Source organism: Drepanopeziza brunnea (genome assembly GCF_022702325.1).
Source record: "Drepanopeziza brunnea f. sp. 'multigermtubi' strain 214-2 chromosome Unknown ctg5, whole genome shotgun sequence".
Classification (NCBI taxonomy): domain Eukaryota; kingdom Fungi; phylum Ascomycota; class Leotiomycetes; order Helotiales; family Drepanopezizaceae; genus Drepanopeziza; species Drepanopeziza brunnea.
This window is the reverse complement of record NW_027094068.1, coordinates 1,711,831-1,731,353: the sequence shown is the minus strand read 5'-3', so window position 1 is coordinate 1,731,353 and position 19,523 is coordinate 1,711,831. Positions and strand designations below refer to the sequence as shown.

Genomic DNA, 19,523 nt, shown 5'->3' with positions numbered 1-19,523 from the left:
AATCCATACATACTCCGCTGCTCATATTCATCTTGCTAATATTAACAACCGGGAAAGCGAATTTTATTTCTCGGCTATAAACAATCGTGCCATTAATAATAGATACCTAGTCACGATACCTAAGAATAGGGGGCTCGGAGGAGTGCTTCCAGCACGCTTGTTAATAAGGGTGTCGTAACTCAGACCTTTGCCTGGCTGGCTGACCACCATCTCGCATCTCTTCGACCACGGGACTCGCGAATCAATGCCAGAGGGACGAGTGCGTGTATCGATAAGAGTCAGAAGAAGAAGAAAAAAATGAGACATGAAGGAGAAGAAGAGGATAATGTGATGTCGGTCAGATGATCCCGTGGATAAGCTGCATGTGACGGTTCTACTCACCCCCTTAGAAGTCCATCTCCGTAAGACAAGTAGGTATTGACTCACCACGCCTCCTATTCATAGATACAAGAAACAAAAAGTATCTACAGGATGGGAATCGTATTTAAAAAAGATACCAATGATAGCAGATACTCATACGTAAACTCGGCAATTAAAAAAAAAAATCCGTCCTAAATATATTAACGAACAACATCACCTCTCCTAGATTCCTTCCAGGTCCTCACTAGCTCCTCCTCCCTGCCCATCTCCCTCGCTAAGCCCCTCACACCCTTATCACAGTCTCCTAGAAAGATCACGTCGGCTCTTTTCGTCCCCAACGACCCAACCCTCTCACGATGAGACAGCGCACTCGGCGTGCCTTCTTCGCCCACCCACAAAGTCCGGCACCGCCTTAAACGGCGCAACCTCCAATTCCACAGCCCAAAATGAGCAGCAGATCCGCCCCCTCCACTCCCCGACACGCCTTGTGAAACCTCTTCGGGAGCTGCTCTCCAAAGAAATCCCCCATAATCCCGGGCTTCACGAACCCGCCAACAGCCCAGCTGCATACAGCACCGCACAGCACGGCACGCTTCCCTTCCCTGCAATCGCCCGCCTGACGACCTCAGACGGGAAGCTCGCACAGTGCCGGCTGATCGAATCCACCATGCGCCTGCACGAACATGCGCTCAAGAATCCCCGCCTGCGCCTCCAGCCCATCCACATACTGCAGCGCCCCGTTCCCTAGGAAGCCCTCCCGCCACAACATGGCGAGGAGCGCGATCCTCGGCTTCCCTGGACCTGGACCCCGAATCAACGAGATCGGGAAACAGCGCTCGCGCACGCGCGTAGAACGGTGAGGGTTCATCCTGAAGAAAGACAGCTCGAACTGGGCTTCCGGGAACGGCAGCTCTGATCCGGGTGCAGAGGGGGACGAGAGGAGCGAGACGTAGAGGCCCGCTCCCGGCGTGCGGGAGTCGGGGATGCCGGCTGCGGTGGAGAGGCCGGCGCCGGCGAGCACGACAGTCTTCTTCTTCTCATTTTGAGGGGATGGGAAGAGCATGCACTGTGCTACGTCGATGCGGGCACGCGGGGGCGCGAGAGCCCAATTTGGCGGCGTGGATGAGCTTCTCCAGGGCAAGCTGACCACGCTTCTACTGGGCTTTCGCGTCGGGCTTTGAGAAGCGCCTTACTTTAAGGCCTCCCAGCCGTTCTTGGAGTACTTGGGGGACGCGGTGGATTTGGGGGTTGGTGACTTGGTCTGGCTGAGGCGGAGGAAGAGGTTGACCGGGAGTCTCAGGGGCGCGATGGCGCGCTGCTGGCAATGACAAGGCCGGTTTGAAGGTTGAGATACCCATCTTTTGTAGTAGCTATAAATTATGAGGAGTTGCCGTAGTACTTGGGTGTTGCCAGATGTTGAAGCTGGAGAGAATGGCTTGGGAGAAGGTCGTGTGGTAGGTATACTGATAGGTACAGCAGAGAACACGATGCCAGCCCTTCCTTCTCCCTTGGGGTCTAGATATCATATGAGCGAATGATGAAGGTGGAAAAGCCGCAAGAAGATCACAGACAGGTAAGGGATATATGCAGTCACATACAGACATTATGATTAGCCCTGGACGCAGCGGCAGCGATTCCGAGTTCTTGGTGTAAGCAATCAATCTAACAAGCCAGCGGGGATCCCATCTTCCGTAGACTGTTTGCTCATCTTTCTTCCCAGAGGAGAAGCACAGGTAAGTATGTACCGGTATTGCCTTCTTTCAAGCCAACCGCGGCTTCTCCGGGGGTCGAGAATCGCGGGGTCGTTTGGGGAAAAAAAAAATCTCGTTTCGCGGTGCGGGGTCAAAAAAAAAACATATCTCTTTTGTAATATTCACGTATCAAGAAAAACCTTGTAAAAAAAATTGGAATGGAAAAAATTGCAAAAAAGATAGTGAACACGAGGGGATTCTGCAATACATATACATTAGCTCCTGGATTCAGGTGGTATGGTGAGCGGAGTACACACCGAACCCCTGCGGGCAGAGCCCATGAGAAGACACCGGTTTTTGCAGAACCGACAAGATCCGATCTTGAGTCACACGCCATAACCACTATGGGGGACGTTAGCTGCCTGTCATTGGGAGAGGACTGGGCGAGAAGCTTACCTCGGCCACATGTCCTGACACATTGAAATGTGCTGGTTGGTTTCCGGGCGCGGTCGTGTGTTGTTATACGATCTACTCTGTAGCTTGTTGGATTCCAATGTGGGGATCGTGTTGGGCCGAAGTGAAGGCGAGTTCGTTCGTTCCACGGCGGAGGAAAGAAAGGTGGGGGTGGGAAGGCAATGTATATATATATATATATATATATGTGTGTATATGTATGTATGTATGTATGTACGTATGATATATACAGAGTAGACTAAATCCGGAGGAAAGGGAAAGTGGACCCTGATATATACTTCTGTAAGTCCACCTCTACCTTTTCTCGTTGCGCCGACCGTCGACGCATAAAGCGCATCTCAGCTTTGGAACCGGTCAAGGCATGCGCTCTCGGAGGCATGAGAACATGAAGTAAGTTACAGATAGACAGATACCTCGACATGCAGATTTATTTCCACTCCCCCGTCTGTCGACACGGTACTGATCATGGTGTAGATAGATACCTAGACTACAGCTACGTATAACGTATACATATATATATATACCTTATACACGTTAGTCTACAAGTGAGAATAGTGAAACGGCCTCGGTCCCTTCCGCTCTGCACGCCTTCACACTTCTTTCTGTCTTCAATTCATTGGCCGTGTAGACCTTGATCGAGACAAACAAACGTTCACCCCACTTCGGCACTACATCCTCCGCTTGACTCGACCATGGAAACATCACAGACACCTCTACTAGCAAGACGGCGCTCTGCAGTTGATTTCCCAACACCAGGTTCTTTTTCAGAGGTAAGTCCATACAAAGGGGGCAGCTAGTCTAGACACCTAGTGAAACGCCGAACGACACGCTTTGTTCCCTCGCAAGCTCTTCAGGTCCAGATGTCCTCTCAGCATTTCATCTCTACTTTCCTCTCCTTTCCTTTCCTCGTCTCGTCTCTGCTCTCCTCTCTTCTCCATCTCTCTCGTGTAATACTGTAATCGGCAAGCTGTTGTGTTCTCTTCTCTCACGACCTCACGCGTCTTAATATCTGTTTCTCTCCATATCTATTCTTTTTTTTTCTACTGACGCCCGTGTCCGGCCTCGGTATCATCTCGTTCTCGTTGTCGCCGTCCTGGTCGCATCTACTCTTATTACTATTTATTATTTTGCCGAGATCCATTCCATCTTCAACACCATCAAGAAAGACATCAAGAAAGATGCAGATCTTCCTCTTTCTCTTGCAGTTCTCCCTGCCCGTCCTCGTGGTCGCGAATGGTGGGCAGGCTCCCATGCATGCAGACCCCGAAGAGCAGGTACGTACAGTACATATAATACAGCACCCTTCTTTTCTCCTCTTCCTCCTCCTCCTCCTCCCTCGGAGGGGAAAGAAAGCAGGGGACGACCCGACCCCAACACGGTATCCATCGCTATCCCCGCGTCCAACTACCTTACCCACCAAGCATGCATGGATTCTAACACGAATGCACCTGCGCAGGTCTCATTCCATGCCGATGACACATCGCCCAGCGCCCTTCCCACCACCGCCATCTCTCCCATGCCAGCTGCGCTATCCGAACTCCCGGACGCAACCCACCAGCACCATCTGGACGCCGACGCCGACGCCGACCCTTTCGATGACGACCTAGAGCTGGGAGAAGAGGATCTGGAGGAGGGGGATTTTGACGATTTTGACGATCTAGAGGATCTGGAGGAGGAGCTGGAAGAGGAGGAGGAGAACACCATCGTCATCACCAGCGCCGCTCCCCTCGCCCAGGTGCTCACGCTGCTCGTCAGACCCATCGCGGCCTCGGGGTCGACGACTCGAGATATGAGAACAGTGACAGCCTCGAGCACCGTCGGCCGGATGGAGGGCGCCGAGGCGACGAGCATGGCGATCCGCGGGGGCGGGTGGAGGGAGGATGCTGCTGCCACGGCGACGACGACGATGGAGGAGTATCTGGATGAGGCTGAGCAGACGGCAGAGCCGGAATTGTAGCGTGAGAGTGAAGAGAGGAGGAGAAGGTTGGCGTTGGGAGTGGGATTGGGATTGGGATTGGGGTTGAGACCCGTGAATAAAGAGGATGTTTCGGGCTCGGCTATCTGCTGTTTGATGCCCCTTCGTGGGTGGGTACCTGTGTGTGTGTGTGTGTGTGTGTGTGTGTGTGTGAGTCCAGAGCGGGCTGCTTGCTTACCGAGCAGTAATTACATATGGTGAAAGTGTTATGTTATGTCGATTTTTCACTTGAGATGCTGGATGCTAGATGGGAGGAGAGGAGAGGATTTCGGTGCACGGAGTAAAGAGCGGGAAGTCAGTAGGATAGGTCCAGAATCTACTTCCTTGGTTTTCACTCACTCACTCACTCACTCACTCACTCACTATTCATTCCATCCATTCCGTCACGGGGATGCATCCATCCACCACCTATCTAACCCCAACCTTTGAAATCGTAATTTATTACGGGAAAAGGGGATGGCCCCCATCACAGTTAAAAAAAAAAAGGGCCTTATTTGTTTGAAAAGAAAAAAAGAAGAAAAAAAAAAAGATTGTGTGGATCGTAAACAGACGAAAACAAAACCCTGCAGATTCCTCCGCTGATTCCATCCTCCGAGATCGAAAGGGAGGGAAAAAAAAAGGGGGGGAGGGCGGGCACTCGCTTAATCCTTCAACGGCCTTCAGCACCAACAACAACAACCCTACTGTTTGCCTTTGCGCCGCGCCTTCTTCTTGCTACTTTCCAGCAGGAGGAAGGGCAGTGATACCAGCGTTCCACCCGTCCTGCCACTTCCACTCGGAGACGGCCGTGACCTGGATGCCGTTCTGGAAATAGACGCGGATCTCGGGCGCCTTCGAGCTCGCCGCGTACCACGACAGACATCCGACCTGCGAGCCTGGGATCGACTCCTGGTTGAAGGCGCCGTCGTACCAGCTCCCGTCGTTGCACTTCTCGAGGATCGTGTCGTCGGGCCCGGTGTAGTAGACGCGGATTCCGGTCCCCGAGGATGAGGTCCAGCTGGTGGCGGAGATGGCAGCACGGGGCGAGGCGGAGGACACGGAGAACTTCCCCGTCTCCCAGTGCCCGCCGTCGTCGTGCGCCTTCTCCATCAGATCGAGGTTGGGGGCTTGGTAGTAGACACTTGACGGTAGCGAGTTAGCTGGAAAGGGCGACCACTTGAGAATGTGGAGTAGCTCTCATACCGGAGACTGGCGTTTGGACCACCTTTGTAGGCAGTCACTGCGATGCTACTTCCAGGACAGGCTGTGCCCAGGTGTTGATCCTTGTACCATGATCCTGTTTGAGGTTAGTGGAAGATGCCCAGCATGGTTGAAGTGCTCACCATCATTGCTGTACTCCTGGACGGAGTTGTCAGGCGCTTGCACATAGACGCTGTCTTGCACATTAGCACTCTACCGACTATCCCATTCGGTGGAAATTTCTGCAGACACGGCCTTCCAGATTTACATGTTAGATGGGCACGTACCGAATTTTCAGGTCATCGACGGCCAAGTAGGTGGCAGCGATCTGGGAGTAAGGCGCGATAGGGTAGTTTTTGCCGCTCAGCTCTCCGCTGAACCATCCCTTGCCGCTATCCGACTCGTCATAGCAGAGTTCAGCAAGCTTGAAATCAGTAGTGATGTAATAGAGACGAATCTACGAGGAAGTCAGAATCCATATCACCGAGTGAAGAAGATCTTGAGGGACTTACGTGCTCAAGGCCTGGCGTGGCGGCAACAGCAATAGGTGAGCTGATCTTGCCCGTGGCGATGACAGTGTCTCCACCCCACCAAGAAGACCCGGATCCATTGTATCCGGCTTCTCGAATTCCTCCATACACGTCCTGAGAGGCCCTATGTTAGCAGAGCTGGTGGGATGGACAGCGAGACCTTACCTGAGTGTAGACCCTCATGACGCCAGCACCTTTGCCTGTCTTGCCGACTGCGGCGATACTTGTGCCTGGACGATTTCATTAGTTGCACATTGAGGAGTGGATCGGTAGGCAGAGAGCTGGGATGGAAGTAGAGACTCACGATTCACAATGACCGAGGCGTTTGGTGGTGCCATTCTGACAGATTATTGAAGTCTGAACTTTGAAGATTGGGCGAAGTCTCTGATGTTTGATGGAGCAGATGATAGAGAAGATCGTAGATGGATGTGAACTTTCAATTGAATTTATTCGAGCGGGGAGACGTCTTATATAGAGATAGGAATCAAATTCGTCCACAGAGTTTAGCCAGTTAGAAGACCCAACGTCATTGCTATGCAGTATGGCAAGATAACTGATGTACAAGACTTCCTTCTGACACTGTCGATCACCTTACATCCAATGAATATCTTCTTACACTTACAAGCTACAGCGCGAGAGCAATGCAGGGCATGTGGTGAGACGTAGACTTTAGGAGGCTCGCAGGAGGCTCTCAGGAGATAATAGTGGCAGGCCCTCTTTAATGGGAAGCATGTGCATTGATTTGGGAAATACATTATGTAAAAGAAACGAGCATGTTGCTCTTGATTGATCAGTCTGCAAAGAATTGGTGGTACGGACATTGCCGTTTGTACAACTTTGGCTGGCGTTGGTTGTCTGGCGAGATTAGGTAGATTCGTGATCGTCCTCTATCAGACCACCCAAAATGTAATATTCAGCGTGAAGACGAACCACCACTCAATTTGGGATCACCGAGAGGACTCAGGACGTCAGTTGAGGTATGCAAGCTAGAGATGGACCAAGCCAATTGAGCCTCCAAGATCTTGCACGCTGCCTTCGAGTTTTGACGCCTCTAACAAGCACAGCATGCCTCAAAATGGGTGGAGAGTTTGAATCCAAGCTGAAGGGTTCTGATGTTGTACTACTCGACATAACGTCAGTTCCATGCCGAACTCTCGTCAAGCTCTGCATACCCCGCATCCTGTGTTCCCTAAAGACCCCTTGGTTTGGAGCTACGCTTGAGGAGAATTCCATTCTCTTAGTTGAATTAAAGGGTGAGAAGTATCCAACTGAAATATCTTACACTGTCTCTGGTCGCCCGGAATACCCGTTACAAATGAAACCGGTACCCAGAAGCTTTTCCAGCACGTTCTGGGACAGATACCTGCGAGCATAAAATCGTGGAGAGCAACTTGATCTGATCTGGCGTTTCTCGTCCCAGCTGGAAACGTGGGACAGACGCGGGGGCATACTCCCAGCAGCTGGCTACTAACAAGCCACCATGAGGTTTGCGGGATGTGGAGAAAGCGAGGTCTCAATGTCGTATGTTCAACGCTGTAGAAGAGCGAATTGATATGTCATGATGCTTGCCAACCTCACCATGATCTTCAGACTAATTGACAAAGAGGAGCTGAAAAGCAACACGGCGTTCTTGTTAGGGCGAAAGGCACTTTCTGACTTGCGTCTTGGATGTGCGTGGCTTCACAGCTGCTTCTGCCTGCAAGCAGAAAGCCTAGAAAATTGAAACTAATACTATGCATGATATGTTTCAATGCATAACGGCGAGAGTGATACTGACAGAATTGTAGTACTCTGGGCAATAGAGAACCAAAAAGACGAAATAACAGTGAAAGCCGCATTATACACATAAAACACGAAGCTTGATAAACATGACATAGCCGACGACGCTCAGGTACATAATCAGAAGCCAAGATGTTTACAATCAGTAAACGCCAAGGGGGCATCGATTGACATGTGAATGCTTACAAGAGGAGGAGATAATTGACAGGTTCGGCTTTTTCTCTCGGATGGTAGGAAAGATCAAAGAGCTGCATGAAACAAACGGGATTGCGAATCTTTGAGCCCCCCTTGCTGATCAGCTTCTACGGGACGGTATTGAAGGCATTGCTTCGGATACGATATGAGATGTGCTGTCCCTCTCGCGGCGCCTAATATTTTCGATAACAGCTTTCATGAAGATCCATTAGAACCTTGAACACTTGAGCATGATGAGCTGGAATCAAACAGCACTTTGAGTAGGTACCATGTCCGGTGCCCTGTAGCCCCAGACAAGCCCGATCCGTGCATCTGGCCGCGCAAAATACTTGAACACCTTGGAATTGTATGAAGTAAATGCCCGGTGTCGGTCCCTTTTTTCCCCCTTTTCTTTTTGGCTCTTGGCCGCCAGTGTCATGCGTGGTATCCAGTGTGAAAAGGCCTCTCGCGATGTTTGGAAAGAATGGAGGTGCAGGATTAAATGCGGAAAAAGTAAATGGAGGTTGACCTAAGCTCAATGCGGCTCACAGTTGATATGCACACTAGTCTCGTTTAGAACCTTGGCACCTTAGTCATAATCCCCGTCATTTACCAGAATTTCAACATCCATCTTCATAAACCAAGAGACCTCTGCCCGTCAGGCAGGATCTCACAACAATTTGCAGCAACCAGGCCTTCCGTTCTTTTCCATTCAATGTATCCGGCTCAAAGACATCAACTCCACGCTGGTAGCCAGCTTTTGCCGCATCACCTGTATGCGATGAGGACCGCGCGGTAATTAGACTATAAATAGCACTTATCACTAGAAAGTATTGATTGCCGCTGGTACGAGAAACACAAGAAGCTAACACGTAGGATCCCCCACAAGATCATCCTGAAGGAATTTAGTCGCACGACTATCGCACACCGCTTTCAGCCGACGGACACTACGTAATTATCCCCAATTATCCAGATGTCGTCGTCGACTTCGGGATGTAGACAGTGCAAACACATCAGCGTTTCGTGACGCGATCGGTTCCAGCCATGGCGTATCCAGCATTGTACGAGGAAACGGACCCGAAGCTCAGTGATGAGCTGAAGGCCGAGTCTCAGGATGGCAATCCCGAGTTCAATCTGGCTACGGGCCATAATCAACTGGAACGTGGACTCAAGAGTCGGCATATCCAGTTCCTGGCTCTCGGTAAGCATGGAATTGCCTGTCCATCTGATTAGACCGCTGCTAAAAATTCAAAAGGCGGTGCCATTGGGACTGGCTTGTTTGTCGGATCTGGAGGCATCCTGTCCGAGACAGGTCCAGTTCCGCTGTTCATGGGATACGTCTTTATGATGTTCGTCGTCTGGTGTGTGATGAACGACCTTGCAGAGATGGTGACCTATCTCCCTATGAAGGGAATCTCAATTCCGTACTTCGTTGAGCGATTTGTGGACCCCTCGTTGGCCTTCGCCGCAGGGTGGAACTACTGGTATGCGTATGCCATGCTGGTTGCTGCCGAAGCCAGCGCGGCGTCTATCGTACTGGATTACTGGAATGCTCCAGTAAACGTCGCGGTCTGGATTGGGATTGTCTTGGCAATAATATTGTTGTTGAACGTCGTTGCCGTATCCTTCTTCGGCGAGGCAGAATTCTGGTTCGCCAGCATCAAGCTCATCACTATCATGGGCCTCATCATCCTCGGAGTCGTTCTCTTCTTCGGAGGCGGCCCGAACCGTGATCGTCTTGGCTTCAGGTACTACAAAGATCCCGGAGCGTTCAAGTCATATATGGCTCCAGGCAGTACGGGCAAGTTCTTGGCCTTCTGGCACGCGTGTGTGAAGGCTGGCTTCGCTTTCATTACCTCTCCCGAGCTCATCGCCATCGCCGCGGGAGAAACAGTGGATCCGAGAAGGAACATCCCCAAAGCTGCGAGACGCTTCATCTGGCGACTAGCTATCTTCTACGGCTTCGCGTCTCTGATTCTCGGTGTCATCGTACCCTCTGACGACAAGAGGCTGCTCGGAGCTGGCAATGCGAGCGCGAGTCCGTGGGTGATTGGAATCCAGCGAGCTGGAATCGGTGGCCTGAACCACGCAATCAACGCTGCAATCCTGACGTCCGCATGGTCGGCCGGGAACTCGTTCCTCTACTCCGGATCACGGGTTCTCTACTCCATGTCCCTCAACAAGCAAGCGCCAAGAGTCTTCAGCATCACCAACAAGCGCGGAGTTCCGTACGTCGCTGTCTTATTTACCTGGTCCTTCGGGCTCCTCGCCTTCCTCAATGTCTCGAATACGGGGGCGACGGTGTTTAACTGGTTCGTCAACATATCCACCATCTCAGGCTTCATCGCCTGGATCATCGTCATGATAACCTACCTCCGATTCCGCGCGGCTTTTGTGCACAACAAGCTCCTGCACACACTTCCCTACCGCACGCCGTTCCAGCCCTACTTCACCCACGTCGTCCTCATCATCATCTTCCTCCTCACCCTCACCAACGGCTTCCAGATCTTCTGGCCGGACAAATTCAGCGTCGCGGACTTCCTAGCGGCCTACATCACCCTGCCGATCTTCTTGGTCTTGTACTTGGGCCACAAACTGTGGTTCCGCACGCCGTGGGCGAGGAAGATTGAGGACATCGATGTGCTGACGGGGAAGAAGGAGATGGATCAGCTGGCCGAGATGGAAGTCATCAGGGAGCCGAAGAATTGGCTGCAGAGTGTTTGGTTTTGGATTGCTTGAATTAATGAAGTGCTCTGGCGAAGAGGGAACATTTACTATAAATCATGGAGAAAGGGAACCAGCCATGTAATGATTTGGACATGCGATTTTAATTAGGCCTTTTGTAATTTTTTAATATTTTTACTTCTATAGTATAATTCCTAGAAGGTGACCTGCAGTCGAGAAAAAAATCGAAGCTTTTGTTGCGCGTCGCAGCGTTTGTTTCATTTCCAAATAGGGAAAATCTCCATCTCCTATCGAATCGTTGTTCAGAAGGCGAACCGCTGTCGAAAAATAAGCAAGCTTTTTGTTGCACGTCGCAGCGTTATTTACTTTCCAAATCGGGCAAGATTCTCTGAAAATACACATCAACTGCCGATATTAGCGAACGCAATAATATTTTCTTCCCCTTTTTGCACATCGCAGCTCCGTTTACTTTAATTTTTTCAAAACTGATAAAGGCTGAGTCCGACCTAGCTTTGCGTTGGGAAAAACAAAAAAAGAACACTCTTTTTTTTTGCACATCGCTGGGTTTGTGTACATTGAAAGAACCACCTGATATCTCAAGATGTAGAGAGAATGAGGCTGTCAGGCTGAGTTTGGTTGGAGGAGTCATGACCCTTTCTGTATTGCAAGAACCAGAACGGTTTGTATATTAGAGCCCCCCGGGTGTTGGTAGAAGTGCAGCAGTTGAGAGACGGGGAGTGGGGGGAATGACAATGTTTTTGTTCGATGCAGTAAATAAGTGTCTCTGTTCATGTCTCGGAATCTGGAAGCGGGTTTCTTCTTGTAGTTTTGTAGTCTAGGATGATATGTTATATCGATTTTTTGAGATGGACAGATGCTATCTCCAGCAAAGAGCACATGTTGGAGGACATTAGGAGAAAAAATACAGTCGTGGACTACTGATGCGAAGGAGAAGACGGGGTCCAGTCTCTCAGACTCAGCTATTCACAATTGAGAGCTTTCAGTGTTGATCCTGAGCAAGAACAACCAGGCGACAAAGATTCATCCGAGATCCAGGCAGATTCGGGAACTATATGCCGCTTCGCAACCTAAAGCAAGACTGCCGTGAGCTTTCAATGACCACCTACATGACTGAGCAGAGGTATTTCAGATTCTGAGTTGAGACCGACCCTTTTAAACGCCCTGCCCAGAACACCTACCCGCTATGCAAAAATATCCCAGATATCTACACATATCCCCCCTCCCAGTGTTATATCGTACACCGACATCCACAGGCCCAAACCCCCATTAATCACAACTCCCGTCCTTCCACCCAGTCCTCCACCTCTCCTCCCACTTGGAGCAATCAAACTCCCTCTTGCCCAACTTCCGGTTAACATCATTATGCGCCTCGCACATCCACCGCCCGAATTCCTCCCGGCTCTCCGTCCGTACCTTGTTCCGCGCCATCCAGTCCTGGAAATCCTCCGCGCACACCCAGCACGGGTACAGCTTCGCGAAGAGGCTCACGAACGTGCTGGCTTGGGTCTGCTCGGTGGGGGTGGGCTCCGTCGGGTAGGCGGCGGTGATGGAGTGCAGCAGCGTCCAGGAGGAGCGGCCCAGTTGCTCGACGTCCGGCGGGCACTCTCTGGGGGCGATGGTCGTCGGGGTTTTGGTGAATTTTCTGGATTGGGATGTCATGTCCTTGAGAGAATTGCATGTTCGGCATCTGGTTAGGGTAGTTAGTATTGACGTCTGGAGCCTGTAGAGCTAGCTTACTCACGGCTTGCCATCCTTCCCGAGGATGATGCCTTTGGGTAGCTTTTTTGGAGGCTCTGTGGAAGATTCCGCAGCTACAGGAGCAGTACTGGGTGGTTCTCGCTCCCGAGTATCATCTTCCATTTTTACGGATTGTGAAGTAGTCAAGAAAGATGGGGATGTGTAGAAAAGTCCGTTGCTGGAGCTCTGGATTTCTAAACGCGGTGATGGCGGCCGCTTGAGCGGGGACGCGAATCTCCATGACGCTTTTTCAGGTACACGACTTTCAACCACATTATGCCCCCCGCCACTCAGCGACAATGGGCACGAATAGCAATGAAGATGGGAGCTCTACCCCGATTTTATTGTTGAAGACAAAATCAACGCCTCATGATGGTTACGAGGAGAAATTCTCCACCAAGAAAGATGGGCTTTGTTTCTCACCTACCTTCGTGCCGGTCCTCAAGCCTCGATTTTTGGATAAGGGCATTGATATTGTGAGAGATCTGGTTCGGAATAAGGAGATTGGCAAGGAGGAATGGAAGAAATATGGCGGCATGATATTTACGTCCCAGCATGCGGTGGAAGCGTTCGCAAGGCTTGTTGAGGAGGGCAAAGGTGCGAATCAATCAATATTCTACCGTTCTGTACAAGACCTAATGCAATGGGCATAGGCGATGAGCAATGGCCATATTTACAAGATGTACCGATATACACTGTCGGGCCAGCAACTGCTCGAGCCCTACGAGCAATCTCGCAGACTCCGGCTCTCAATATCTTTGGCGCAGATATGGGCAATGGGGAGGCTTTGTCACACTACATGCTCGATCACTACGGTCGATGGTATCAAGACCGGAAGAACAAGCCGCCGCTGCTCTTCTTAGTAGGTGAACAAAGGCGTGACATTATACCCAAAACCCTGATGGATCCTACGCTGGCCGACGAACGCCGCATACAAGTCGATGAACTTGTGGTGTACGGGACAGGCGTTATGGAGTTCTTCGAGGAAAACTTCACCAAAATATTACGAGAAACCCGGGATCTGCCTCTGAGGTGGGTAGTTGTATTTTCTCCCACGGGATGCGAGGCTATGCTCCGGGCACTGGGGATCTTGGATCCAAAAACAGGGAAGGCGAAAGCAGTTGGGCCGCCCAAGATGAGAAGCACATATATTGCTACCATTGGACCCACGACGAGAGATTTCTTGCGGCATAGCTTTGGATATGAACCGGATGTTTGCGCCGAGAAGCCTAGTCCGGAAGGGGTTGAGGCAGGGATCAGAGCATTTTCGGAAAAAGATCAATGATAGCGGTTCTATTCCAGCACTTCTGGTCGAACTGGGTCAATTTTGTGATCAAAAAGATCCAGGATGAGAATACCTAATGGTACCAGGTATGACAAAGGGAAGCCCTGAGCCGTTTCAACGAGGTACTTTCGAGGATCTCGGCCCTCAATGTCCCTTCCTCTATCGCACAAAAAACCCAGTCCTCTCACACCACCCTCCGTCTCGTTCCCTCGCCTATCATACCTGTAAGATAGCATCACCCAATACCACGTCCGTCAAGGGATTCATGGCAACGACTCAAAGACTTCGAAAAGATTTTTGTAGCAAGTCGTCACCAGAAGTGTGGTCGGACAAGCGTGCATCGGATGCCACGCAGACGGTAGCACAAAATTCGCGATAGGTCCCCGATCTACCCAGCGTACTGTGGCTCTGAGACAAGCTCTACCTATTTGGTGGAAGGTACGCTTCCCAGCACACCAAAAAGGGACGATTGCAGAATGACCATGTACGGATAGGGGTCGAGAGGAGAGGGTGGTTGGTACGCATCACAGACTTGGAGTACCGTGGCGTATGATACTTGGTACTGCAAGCGGGCGTTGGTGGTTTGGCTTTCCAAATCACCTGCAGCTTCTAAGTGTTTTAACGATCGTGATCAACCGGTCTTCTCAACTGCGATGGGCAAAAGTACTTAATTTCATACCTTTTTTGAAGTCGCTCGACCGCTCCGAGTCACTGCAGAAATAAGAGGCCGCTTGTTTCTTCTGTACTGCATCGCCTTTTTGTTTTCTCTTTGTCCCTTTACTGTTCATTCATGCTCTCATCGTGTCCCGATGCCGAGATGCATGGTGTTGGCTTGTGCGGTCAGGGTGAGATGGATTGGAAGCTACCCTTGGCTCGCTCGGTCCAAGTCATACATCAAAACCTCGTCCTTCCTAATCCAATCCTGCCACCAACCCCTTGGACGTCCTATCATCACTCGCTCCTCAGACTAAGTCACTACTACGAAGTATAGACAAACAATAACTGAGCTGGGCTCGACGTGATATGATTTCGATGTGATACGGGTTCCTGTGTTTCAAGGTGGATAAGGGGCGGAGTGCTGCTGACGAGTTGGGAGACATTGGAGCTCGCCTTCGTCGTATATACAGGTCGGATTAGTTGAAGGGGAAAAGGGTTTTCACGATGGCATACGATCTTCGGCCGAGATAAGGAGGGTTGGCCATATTGTGTAACGTGAACGTGTCAGTGTCTGCAGCATGCGCTTTTGATTTCTCACGTACCAATTTCGATAGGCAGGTACTTCACAGGGCGCGAGCCAAGCATTTAACATGACGCTCGTCAAATAGATCTCAGATTATTCGAATGTCATTGCAAATTCCCAGTCTTTAGATCTGCGTCATTCGCACATGGAGAACGAGACAGCCACCGAATCATTCAAGTAACCTTTGCACGTCTATCTCCACACCGCCCAGCTCACAACCACCCCCACATCTTCTTCACTGCCCTGGAGAACCAGGACATGCAATGAAAATAAAGGATCTCTCAGTCATCTATCAGCACCCACCTAATCCAAGCGGCCGAAGCACGCCCGAAGAAGGCCAAGATCATCGCCGCTCCCTATACAGCTCTGCTTACGCATAGCCGCCATCTTCCCAGACAGTCCGGGAGCAAAGGCCTCACTCTTGAGCGCTGAAGAAAAGTTCATCTTCGAGAGCGGGTCTGTGGCTTTTTTGAGAAGCTCAGAGAAGGTCGTATACTTCTGTAGAGGGAGGAAGGTCAGCGATGGTTTGCGGGTTGGAGTGCAGAAGAGAAAACTTACTAGAAATGATTCTATGAAGTATGATTGACATGGAGAAAAGAAAAGAAACCAGAAGAGAGGGAATTGGAATCGAGCTTATATACAAAAAAAATCCTTAGCGCGCCAAGCTCTGCGCTAGGCCTGGTGTGAGCTCACGTGATGGTTTCCAGGACACCCATCCACTAGCGCGCCTTGGAATTTTCGCGGCCTATATAATCCCCTCTCCCTCCCCAACTCTTCTCTTCTCTTCCTCAGCTCTGTAAGTTCCATCCACCCCGACCCCAAGGTATACATCCACCTTTGCTAACGCATGTCACCTCAGCTTTGCCTATTGGCTTAGATCAAGTGTAGTATCTGTTCTTTTCAGTTTAATCTCTGAAAGACGTCTAAGGGCGTCACATTGATTATACTTATTTTTGTCCCTCGGGGGATCGCCTCTGGGCTTGCCTATGCTTTCTCCCACTGTGTCACTGGTATTACACTGCCTCCAGTTGACGCGACCTCCATTTTCATTGCGGACTCTGGGCTTGTCTCGGGTCGTGAAGAAGATGCCCCGGTGTGGGGGATGGGAAACGATCAGAGATAGGCTAGGGTATCGAGCCTTTGGAGGGTGACAGGATGGAATCAACCGTAGAAGAAGCACCGAGGTTGAGGCAAACAGTGGAAATAGGAGCGGGCTTGCGGACTGTGTACGTACCGAATGGAGATTCAAAGCCTTTGCGACGTACGACTGTAAATTTCTCCCTCTGCTACGACGGCGAACGCCCATTTCATGTACAGAGATTTACAAAATGAAGATATACTTGTGCCTGCCAAGCTCACTGAATGCCAGCCTCGTAATTCCTTTGGCCAAGTCACCCTCCAAAGCCAATCACATTTCTCCTGGCAATCTAGCCCCGGGCCATCAAACTACCCCCCCATGAGACAGGGGACCTTACCTCAAACCACCGCAACGAACTCAGTATTCTTCAATTGACGTCCATTCCTCCTCAAGAGCAACTCGACCTGCTCTCAACCCGTCTACGAATTCATCCATAATCATTTTCGCCAATCCGCTCTACACAATGTCCCCAAACAACCAAGAGAATTCCTCCCCAAACACCGGCACGAGCACACCCACCTCCCTCTCCTCCTCATCCTGGGCCATGCCCTCTACAGTCTCACACGCCGTCACTGGCCTTTTACGAAGATTCTCCACCGAACCCTCCTCTTCCAAGCACCAGTCTCCCTTACAATCTCCGTCCTTCTCGGCCTCGAAACATACCGGTATGGACGGTGTCTATACGCCTCCGTACCGGCAAGCTTCTCCATTCCAGCCGCCGCCTCTATACCCCGTGCATTTGAAGGGCTACCATTCCAGTACGCCACAATCTGCGAGGCTGCTCAGTACAGCGCTGGCCGAGGAGATACGGTTGCTGGTACCGGCGAGACTGCAATTGGTCGAGGACTGGAACTTGGTGTATAGTCTCGAGGAGGACGGTGTCAGTTTGGGGACGCTGTACAAGAAATGTGAAGAGCTGAGGGGGCTACGGAATGGGTTTGTGCTGGTTGTGAAGGACGGCGAAGGCGGGGTATGTTCTCCAGTATCACCCTTCTTCTCAGAGGGTCTCCATTTTGTGCTACTAGGATACACATGCTGACTATATATATGTAATGCAGCTCTTCGGCGCCTACTTAACAGAAGCACCCCACCCGGCCCCCCATTACTTCGGCACAGGCGAATGTTTTCTCTGGCGCGCCTCCATCCTGACCTCCTCTTCAATACCTAGCAACCTCCCTCCTCCGCCCTCAGCAGATACCATTAATGCCGTCCGTAGCACCACCGTCGGATCTCCTCAGCACGCTCCTCCAGACCTCCTCACATCCGACTTCGCACCTCCTAAAGCCTCGCCCTCACACTCCTCATCCTCCATCCTCTCTCCCCAGACCCCACGGTTTGCCTCCGGCGTGTCCACACCCAACCGCATCCGCTTCAAAGCCTTCCCCTACTCCGGAGTCAACGACTACATGATGCTCTGCGAGACGGGCTTCCTAAGCGTCGGCGGCGGTGACGGCCATTACGGCTTATGGCTAGACGACAACTTTGAGCGAGGGATCAGCAGCCACTGCTTGACGTTTGGAAACGAGCCGCTGAGCGAGGAAGGTGAGAAGTTTGAGATTCTGGGCGTGGAGCTGTGGAGTGTCGGGAACATTTGATGCTGGATTTTCGGGTGTGATTCCGAGCCTCGAGGGCTTTCGGGCGACGCACGGGGGACTGAAGTAACGAATATATCGGCTTGGGACTATGCCATAAGAGGATGGAGATTTCATGATACCCGGATGATTGTTTTGTGGGCATTTACTTGTTGGGCCGCTTGGCTGGCTGGGACAGACAGGGCAGTCTTGGAGGCATCGCTTTGGGTGTAGCTGGGAACTGCACCGCGCACAAGTTGCGTTAACAACCATACCTCGCTAGTTGAGAGTGGCATGATGCAGGGAATGGAGAACGTTGTCCTTTAGTTCCCTTGGTTTCCTATCTTTACGTCCTATCCTCTCTCCCAATCTCCAACTGCTCGTCTCGATTTCCGACCAGACTATGATTTCCTATTGCATTTATTTATTTCTCACTTCGTTACCTTTTCGATCCGTCCCTTGTGCAAACTAGCCTGGAGTCACACCATTCTGCTTTCGATAGTGCCCTTGAGGTGTTCCATTCGTATTTCATATGGACCTTTTTCTGAGGTTTTTCTTTTTCTGTTCTGGGAGAGAAAGGGGAGAAAGGGGGGAACTGTCCTTGAATACTTACCTACTTGAAAGACAAGAGGTCTACATTTTGATGGCTAGGCCACAGATGGCAACTGACTGCGGAACGGAGGGTATGGGCGACTTTGCGGGATAAGAGAAGTGGGCAAGTAAGAAGTAATGAAATATGATTTTTCTGATATTTTTTGTTTGTATCTGTCTTTTTCGCTCTCTGGGTTGGAGTCAAGAAGATTTCATCACGGCGTAGTTGCACTCACTATCTTGATTCTTGGATAGCGAAGCTTTCCGCTGTTGTGGTTCAGATCTAGACGTTGTGGTGTTTATGATGCTTTAAGCAATTCTCCAGTATATTTTCTCTTCCGAACAAAGCTGTCCTCTTCTCCGGTTTTTACCGGAGGGTTTTATCATAAACTTTCCCAGCCCTTCCTCGTCCCATATCCAAGATTTGCAAAACAGTTACACAATCACGGCACCCGGGGCTATGACTATATGATTGGCAAATACAGCTAGCAGAACCCCGAGAGGTGGATGGATGTCCAGTCATGATTCCTATGGACGTAGAATTGTCCTATTCACGATGCCGAAAGGGAAAGAGGTCGTAGTCTCTGACTCTGGCCATTCACGATCTCGGTGGAACGAAGGGAAAGTCAAACCCACGGTGAACACTGGGGGCCCAACGAGACTGTGTGTATATTAAGTCGTCGTCGTGGCGTATGAATCTGGGATTATTTTCTTCACCGTCTAGCGATCAAACATACAACTTACAGGGCCAGTGCCAAGTTCAAAACCACGTTCAGCACACAAGTCAGACTCAGAACCGGAATCAGAACCAGAATACTAAAGGTTGGTATCTGACTCAGTGGGACTTACATACACGCGGATATATACACGTGCACTGAAAGCCTCCTCCTCGATATTAAGTCAATCGGAGAAGCACACTTACTTACCCTCTCCTATCTCGGCTAGCTAGAAAGAGTAAACAGCACCCACTCCCGCTACCCAATCCATCCCCTTCCCCCCAGCCCCCCCCCCCCTTCTCCCAGGAAGAAAGAAAAAGAAGGGGAAAAAATGTGCGGTCACGCCGACGAGTTCTGCAGAATCCCAACCTGCATGA

At 50.8% G+C, this 19,523-nt stretch overlaps 7 protein-coding genes across 7 annotated transcripts; 4 read left to right on the top strand and 3 right to left on the bottom strand.

Moving 5' to 3' along the window:
- Positions 1-985: 985 nt before the first annotated feature.
- On the bottom strand, positions 986-2,530 carry L3040_003821 (uncharacterized protein; the record flags this gene model as incomplete). The annotated part of the gene is made up of 7 exons (XM_007294570.2): positions 986-1,502; positions 1,554-1,875; positions 1,959-1,975; positions 2,300-2,310; positions 2,369-2,375; positions 2,442-2,453; positions 2,508-2,530. 7 exons carry the CDS (start codon positions 2,528-2,530, stop codon positions 986-988), a joined length of 909 nt encoding a protein of 302 aa, XP_007294632.2.
- Positions 2,531-3,703: 1,173 nt separating this feature from the next.
- L3040_003820 (uncharacterized protein) lies at positions 3,704-4,482 on the top strand (the record flags this gene model as incomplete). The annotated part of the gene is made up of 2 exons (XM_007294571.1): positions 3,704-3,799; positions 3,982-4,482. The coding sequence occupies 2 exons, from the start codon at positions 3,704-3,706 to the stop codon at positions 4,480-4,482; spliced, it is 597 nt and encodes a 198-aa protein (XP_007294633.1).
- A 732-nt stretch (positions 4,483-5,214) lies between these two features.
- On the bottom strand, positions 5,215-6,547 carry L3040_003819 (uncharacterized protein; the record flags this gene model as incomplete). The annotated part of the gene is made up of 7 exons (XM_007294572.1): positions 5,215-5,620; positions 5,683-5,776; positions 5,823-5,872; positions 5,967-6,136; positions 6,192-6,323; positions 6,375-6,439; positions 6,514-6,547. The coding sequence occupies 7 exons, from the start codon at positions 6,545-6,547 to the stop codon at positions 5,215-5,217; spliced, it is 951 nt and encodes a 316-aa protein (XP_007294634.1).
- Positions 6,548-9,206: 2,659 nt separating this feature from the next.
- On the top strand, positions 9,207-10,901 carry L3040_003818 (uncharacterized protein; the record flags this gene model as incomplete). Its single annotated transcript, XM_007294573.1, has 2 exons — positions 9,207-9,363; positions 9,418-10,901. 2 exons carry the CDS (start codon positions 9,207-9,209, stop codon positions 10,899-10,901), a joined length of 1,641 nt encoding a protein of 546 aa, XP_007294635.1.
- Positions 10,902-12,134: 1,233 nt separating this feature from the next.
- L3040_003817 (uncharacterized protein) lies at positions 12,135-12,728 on the bottom strand (the record flags this gene model as incomplete). The annotated part of the gene is made up of 2 exons (XM_066156553.1): positions 12,135-12,555; positions 12,610-12,728. The coding sequence occupies 2 exons, from the start codon at positions 12,726-12,728 to the stop codon at positions 12,135-12,137; spliced, it is 540 nt and encodes a 179-aa protein (XP_066012135.1).
- Positions 12,729-12,904: 176 nt separating this feature from the next.
- On the top strand, positions 12,905-13,890 carry L3040_003816 (uncharacterized protein; the record flags this gene model as incomplete). The annotated part of the gene is made up of 2 exons (XM_007294574.2): positions 12,905-13,202; positions 13,259-13,890. The coding sequence occupies 2 exons, from the start codon at positions 12,905-12,907 to the stop codon at positions 13,888-13,890; spliced, it is 930 nt and encodes a 309-aa protein (XP_007294636.2).
- Positions 13,891-16,731: 2,841 nt separating this feature from the next.
- On the top strand, positions 16,732-17,863 carry L3040_003815 (uncharacterized protein; the record flags this gene model as incomplete). The annotated part of the gene is made up of 2 exons (XM_007294575.1): positions 16,732-17,238; positions 17,327-17,863. The coding sequence occupies 2 exons, from the start codon at positions 16,732-16,734 to the stop codon at positions 17,861-17,863; spliced, it is 1,044 nt and encodes a 347-aa protein (XP_007294637.1).
- Positions 17,864-19,523: the final 1,660 nt, after the last annotated feature.